The sequence below is a fragment of the Marmota marmota genome, unplaced genomic scaffold (genome assembly GCF_001458135.2).
Source record: "Marmota marmota marmota unplaced genomic scaffold, marMar, whole genome shotgun sequence".
NCBI classification, from domain to species: Eukaryota; Metazoa; Chordata; class Mammalia; order Rodentia; family Sciuridae; genus Marmota; species Marmota marmota.
The window spans coordinates 29,583,737-29,590,853 of NW_026000026.1; the positions used below are offsets into that span (position 1 = coordinate 29,583,737).

The following is a 7,117-nucleotide window of genomic DNA, read 5'->3' on the forward strand; positions in this document are numbered from 1 at the left end:
GGATGTGGCTCAAGCAGTAGCGCGCTCGCCTGGCATGCGTGCGGCCCGGGTTCGATCCTCAGCACCACATTCAAACAAAGATGTTGTGTCCGCCAAAAACTAAAAAATAAATAAATATTTTTAAAAAATTAAAAAAAAATAGGATTATAAGCAGAACAATCTTTAATCACACAAATTTGGGAGTTTGGGGAGGAGAGAAAGTAGGCATGGCAACCTTTTAGGAGGCAAAGAAAATAAATTACTGATTAGAGCCTTTTCTCTAGGATGGCCACTATACATATGTGGCTATTAAACACTTGTAATATGACCAATGCCACATGTTGAACTAATATTTTGGATATGCCCAATTAAATAAAATATAATATTAAAAATAATTTGTTCCTTCTTGCCTTTTTAAGCATGGCTACAGAAGCATTTTAAGTTACACATATGGTTTACATTATATTTCCTCTTGAACAGTGCTGGATTCAAGCGAATGAGAGGAAGAATCAAGTTACAGCAATGGAAAGAAAGGGTGGTACCTTTAAGAGAAGTACAGAAGCATAGAAAGTGGGGAAGTAGAGCAGTTTAGGAAAAATCAAGACAAACTTGTTTTCAGGGGACAGATGCTTCTATGAATAGGTTTATTTGGGAGTGAAAATATTCCCAGTTATCGAGTTTTTCACAATAGAAAGAAGCATTGCCTTTAATATAACCGGCAAGTGATATTATTCTCAGAGAGGAATGGCTTAAAGTGTGTTCTGAGGAATCAGAAGTTCTGTGAAAAATAGTTCTGTAGTTAATTACTTTTGGGAATCACCCACATGACCTCCACACCCCAGCCTCTTCTTAAAGATTTATCATGCTTTCATTCAGCATGTTAAAAACATTAAGAGGTTGCACTTAAATTTTCTTGTATTTTGCAAACTTATTTGAACCCAGATTCCTTCTCTAACTACTATTAAAGGATGAGACCATTACAGTTGTCAAGGAGTTAATAGTACCCATCAGGAATATTTATCAAAGATAAGATAGGCCTCGAGTGTGAAAAATAGTCAACCCTTTTCTTCTTTTTTTTCCTGGGTGCCAGGGATGGAACCCAGGGCCTCATGCATGCCAGGCAAGTGCTGCTCTGTCACTGAATTGTGTCTCCAGTTCCTGTTCAATCCTTTTAATATTTGGAAAGGGATTGGATCTTCCATATCTAGAAAATTCTAGTTGTTCTAAAATTGTATTTCATCTTGAATTTTCTTTCTCTATTTGCTTGAGACAGGTTTTGTGAAAGCAGTCAATGCTTTTACATTGCTTATGATGAGCTGAGGTGGGACCACCAAAATGCCACGTTCTAGTTAGTGTATGTGTGTGCTTGATGGATAGTGCACATCTGTCCTAGTGACTTGGGAAGCTGAGGCGATAGAATCATAAGTCTGAGGCCAGACCGGCCAACTTAGCAAGACCCTAACTTGGAATCAAAAATAAAAAGGCCTGGGGGTATAGTCAGTGATAAAGTGCCCCTGGGCTCAATCCATAGTACTACCAAAAAAACAACCTGCTCCCATCTCTACTCTCTTTGATAGAGGAATCTGGGCCAGCATCCAAGTCTTGGAAGAGCATCTAGGGGCTTAAGAACTTCATGTTTTTCATTTCTTTGGAGGGGTAGGGGAGGGAGATGCACACATACTTTTACGTTGTAGAATAAAGAACCTGGGATTAAAAGAGGTCTGATCTATACTATGTCCCTAGCATCATTAATAAAAAGTAAAAAAAACTTGGTCTAGAAACCTCTGTGGCCTCTTGCAATGATATCTTAATTTTTATTCTCCAGTGATGCTCTACTTTAGTAGCTGAAATGCCAACTCAGATAGGGTCTATCTCCTGGCTCTTAAGAGAGTAGAAATAAAGAGATGAGGATGCCAATCACTGGGTGCTACAAGACAGACTGTGGAGTCCAAGATGTTGTCCTGGGTCCTCTCCCTTGTGATATTCACATCCTTGTAGTACTAACCCATAGTGATTAGAACTGATCTGTGTAATAGGATAAACAATGGAGTATGACTTCCCAGCTAGGTCATAAAAGACACTGCCACTTCTATCTTGTTTTCTCATGGATCACTAGGTCTGGGAGAAGCCAGTTGCTACACTGTGAGTATACTCAAGCAACCCTTTGGAGACTCAACTGGTGAGCTGAGACTTCCTGCCAACAGCCAGTACCACTTTATCAGCCGGATGACAACTAGGCAGGATCCTCCAGTCCATTACATCTTCAAATGACTGCAACCTCTTAGAAGCTCCTGAGCCAGAACCTCCCAGCTAAGACACTCCTGATTTCCTCTCAGAAACTGAGATAATACATAAATATTTATTACTGCCTCAGTTGAAGTTTGGGGGTTATTTTTACCCAGCAATAAGCAATTAACATGACAGATGAATGATTTGTACGATGTTTCATTATAGAAATGGTTCTAGATTTGCAAGGCCTTCCTTTAGCATAAGGTGAGTTCCTCTGAAGTACTATGCTTACCATGTCCATTTGCTGTTTACTCTGCTGTATACACCAGAAAAATGGCTTCTCCTGGACTTAGAAGAGTGATAAAGAACTTAATAATGTTATCTAAAAAAATTTAAAAATCTATTATAATAACCATGGAGAAGTGAAACTTCTTAAATGCTACTTTCATTGTGAAGTAAAGTTGAAAAAATAGAATAAATAAAAAGGAGATAAAAGGAAGGACAAGGAAATATAAATTTAATGTGAAGTTCTGCAGAACTTTCCATGGCTGTCACTTCCCACATTAGTTCCTCCAGGTTTATCACTCTCAAATTTCTGGGAAATCTATAAATCTTTGAGTTACTTTAAATTCATCCAGTTATGAAAATTACCTGTGCACGGTTAATTACACCATGTAATAAACAGATTAAGCAAAGAAGAAGGGTATTTTAGGAAATTTATAATCTAGGGTACTTTCCAATGTTATCTACTGACCAAATAATGAAGACCACGTCAGCCTAAGGATCCTGAGATTGACAAGAGTACCATAAACCTTTAAAAGAAGAGCCTGAGAACCCCCAAAGTGTCTCTCAGTCTCAAAATGGTCTGCATTTTTCCTTAAATGTGCATTTCTTGTTCTCCAAAATAAATTTCTGTGCCTTTAACTGATACATCCTTAAATTAATTTCTGCTATCTTTGTCAAGAAGTTCACTTGTCCTGAGTTGAGATTCCCTTTTCCCAGGAATCCTTGGATCTCCTTCTGTGATGATTTCACTTTTTTGGGGGTGGTGGTGGTAGTGGTACTAGAGATCAAAACCAGGAGCACTTTACCACTGAGTTATGCCCCCAATCACTTTTGTTTCTTTTCTTTTACATTTTTTTAAAATATTTTTTTAGTTGTTGATGGACCTTTATTTTATTCATTTATTTATATGTGGTGCTGAGAATCAAAGCCAGTGCCTCACACTTGTGAGGCAAGCGCTCTACCACTGCGCCACAATCCTAGACCTTTAAAATTTTTTGAGATAGTCTTGTTAAGTTGCCCACTTTCGCCTCAAACTTGCAATCTTCCTGCCTCAGCCTCTTGAGTAGCTGGGACTACATGCATGCACCACTGTGCCTGGCAACAATTTCTTTCTTTCTTTCTTTTTTTTTTTTTTTTGGTACCAGGGATTAAACTCAGGGGGAACTTAATCACTGAGCCACATCCCCAGCCCTTTTTATTTTTTAATTTTGAGACAAGGTCTCGCTAAGTTGCTTCGGGCCTTGCACTTGCAATCTTCCTGCTTACAGCTTCCCAAATTGCTGGTATTACAGGTGAGAACCACCAAACTTGGCCAACAATTTCACGTTTTCAAAAATAAAAATCTAAGCTTACTCATGGAGTTGTTTACCTTACTTTGCTCCAAGGCAAATATTCAATTACTCTTTTCAAAAATAAATAATTTAAGTATAACATGTATACAGAAAAGTGCACAAATCGTAAGTTAACATCTTGATGAAATATTATAAAGTGAACACACTTATGTAACCACCAGCCATCAAGGAAACATCACCAGCCTCCTGGTCCCTTTCATTACTTCGTTCCTTCTTTCCCTAAAGTGACCATCATCCACACCTCTCACATCCTCTACTAATTTTGAACTTAATTTATTGTAGTGCTGGGGATCCAATCCAGAGCCTTGAGCACTTGAACATGCTTAGCAGGTGCTCTACCACTAAGCTATATGTATCCCCAGCATCTGAACTTAATATCTGAACCATACAGCAGTGTGTGTGTGTGTGTGTGTGTGTGTTAGTGTGTATACACAAAATATACATATTTTATTTTTTGATACTGGGGATTGAACCCAGAGGTGCTTTACCACTGAGCTACATCTCCAGCCCTTTTTATTTTTTATTTGGAGATAGGGTCTCACTAAATTGCTTAGGGCTTAAGTTGCTGAGGCAGGCCTTGTACTTTTGATCCTTCTGCCTCAGACTTGAGTTGTTGGGATTACAGGCATATACTACCTCGGTTGACTCAGTATGTATTCTTTAGTTTTTGGTTTATTTTGCTCAATTTATTTGCATTTCTGATTTAGGATTAGAAACAAGCTATCTTGTTGCTATTGGTATATGCTTCATCTTTTTAGATAAATTTTAATAATTGCCAGATTGTCAGCAAGTTCACAAATACACTACAATAGGTGAAGACTAATACACGTATTTAAGAGGAGAAAAAGTCAGTATTTATTGGAATTTCACTGAATCTGTTCCTTCTATTGGTAAGCAAAAGGCAGACAGTAGCTGAACTTCCCAGGAGTCTAGGGTATCATTTTTTTTTCCCTCCCTGTGCTGGGGATGGAACCAAAGGGCTTCCTCTCTGCCAGGCAAGCACTGTACCATTGAGTTACATCCCCAGACCTCTGTCATTTTGAAAGCTGTGTATTTTGGATAATATGCCTCATCATTCACATCTTTCTTTTGGAATAAAGTGAGATGTGAAGGCACTTGGTGACTGCAAAAACACTACACAGATTCCTGGCACTGTTTTGATGTTGGATTGCCTCTTGGTAGCCAAGAGATGATGAAGATGATTCTTTGGTTCTTCAGGATGATCTATGAGAATTCACAAACTTAGACGGAAGTTCCCTCAAGTCAAGGAAGACCATATTTGGGGGCAGGGGTAGGAGGCAGAGAGATATGCGATGTTGGGCACTAATATGTAGAAGAATAGCTACAGGTGTTTTTGATTCTAGGAGGTTCATCTGGGGTGGCTTCTGAAGGAGCTGGAATTTCAAATTAGGAAATAGGGTTTCCAATCATTCCTCAGGGAGAGGTGCTCTGGAATGACCATGGGAATTCTATTCCAGGAAACTTAATCTTCTTGTTCAGCCTGCTACTACCAGTCATGATGGGAGACGTGAAGAAAAGAAAGGTTATGGCCCTTCAGCAGATGAATGTGCCATACATACACAATAGAATATTACTTAATAATAAAAAAGAATAAAATCATGGCATTTGCAGGTAAATGGAGTTGGAGAAGATAATGCTAAGTGAAGTTAGCCAATTCCAAAAAACCAAATGCCGAATGTTTTCTCTGATATAAGGAGGCTGATTCATAGTGGGATAGGGAGGGAAGCATGGGAGGAACAGACAAACTCTAAATAGGGCAGAGGGGTGGGAGGGGAAGGGAGGGAGCATGGGGATAGAAATGATGGTGGAATGTGATGGACATCATTATCCAAAGTACATGTATGAAGACACAAATGGTGTGAATATACTTTGTATACAACCAGAGATATGAAAAACTTGTGCTGTATATGTGTAATATGAATTGGTGTTTTTTAAAACATATATTTATTTTAGTTGTAAATGGATCTTTATATGTGGCAATGAGACTCAAACCCAGGGCCTCACACATGCTAGGCAAGTGCTCTACCACTGAGCCACCACCCCAACCCCTGTAATATGAATTGTAATGCATTCCGCTGTCATAATTTTTTAAAAAAATTAATAATAATAATAATAAAAAGAAGGGCTATGGCCCAAGGGTCATTATAGAGTCTTCGGGTAGGCACTTACTGGATAATTAGCAAGCAATATAAGATCACAGTCCAGTTAAACTTGACGGGGTAGAGGAAGTACCTTGGGGATATAGAGCTTAGGCAGCCTTAGGTGGAAGGAATGCCTGGAAGGGCTTTTGGTATACAAAAGATACTGGGGTCTCTGGACTGTAACCATTTTTGCTCTTTAAAAGAAAAATGAAGACGACTAAAGTGGGGAAAAAAATCCAAGTTCCAAGGCGGCCGCCAAATCCTTCTATGTTTTACACCACAGCGAAGTGGCTCTGGGTCTCCTTCAAAAAGCCAACCCAACTTCCTGGCTCCCACACACCCTCCTTCACCACAGGAGGATGGTGAAGGATTTATATCCCTCCTCCTTCCTCCAGTTGCCATGGAGACCAACCCCAGTCCTTTCATTCCTTCTGGTACCCGGAACATCTCTCCAGCGCAGGCGGAATAGGAGAGGGGCTTAGTGAAACAAGCTAGGGGAGGGAGTCTAAGTGCAAAATAGTGTGGAGGGGCTGGAGGCCTCGAGGGTAGCTGCGGAACCAGACCCAGGGACAAAGGCTTATGTCCGTCGCGGTTCAAGCCCTTGCATCTGCCAACGACTGGAGGCCAGTCGCTGAGGGGGCTCTACTGGGCTGGAGGACGGCAGGATGGCACGAGCCAAGAGGGAGCAAAAGGAGCAGCGAGACGGGACACGAGGGCATCCCGGGAGAGTTCCGGAGGCCGGGGCACCAACCTGCCCCCGGGTGGGGGAGACTGGGTAGGGAGGAAGGAGTTCGGCCCCTCCACCCACGCGCCCATTGGGCAGCGCCGCCATCACTCCCCTCTCCGCGACACCTCCTCCTCCTCCGCGGAGCCCAGATACTCCTCTCCTCCGCCGCCTTTTGCCCCGCCCCGAACTGGGAGACTCTCATTGGACGGGGACGCGGTCGATCCGACTTGAGTCAGAGATTCGATTGGACGAGAGGCCCTTGGGCCGCCCCTAGCCTACTTGGATTGGCTTGATGTGCCTTGGCGCAACGGAAGAGGCGGCCGGCCCAGGGTGCGCCTCTGCTCAGGCTGGACTGCCGCGGAGGAGGCAGGAGGATTCCGGCG

The 7,117-nt window shown here is 41.6% G+C and overlaps 1 protein-coding gene across 1 annotated transcript in view; it reads left to right on the forward strand.

The window, feature by feature from the left end:
- Positions 1 to 6,571: 6,571 nt before the first annotated feature.
- The window catches only part of Pank2 (pantothenate kinase 2), a 29,671-nt gene continuing 29,125 nt past the window's right edge, over positions 6,572 to 7,117 (forward strand). Inside the window, 2 exon segments of the mRNA XM_015482608.2 lie at positions 6,572 to 6,901; positions 6,903 to 7,117. The exon segment at positions 6,903 to 7,117 is cut by the window's right edge and continues 119 nt beyond it. Of these exon segments, the coding sequence (XP_015338094.2) occupies positions 6,587 to 6,901; positions 6,903 to 7,117 (530 nt within the window). The 5' untranslated portion in view covers positions 6,572 to 6,586.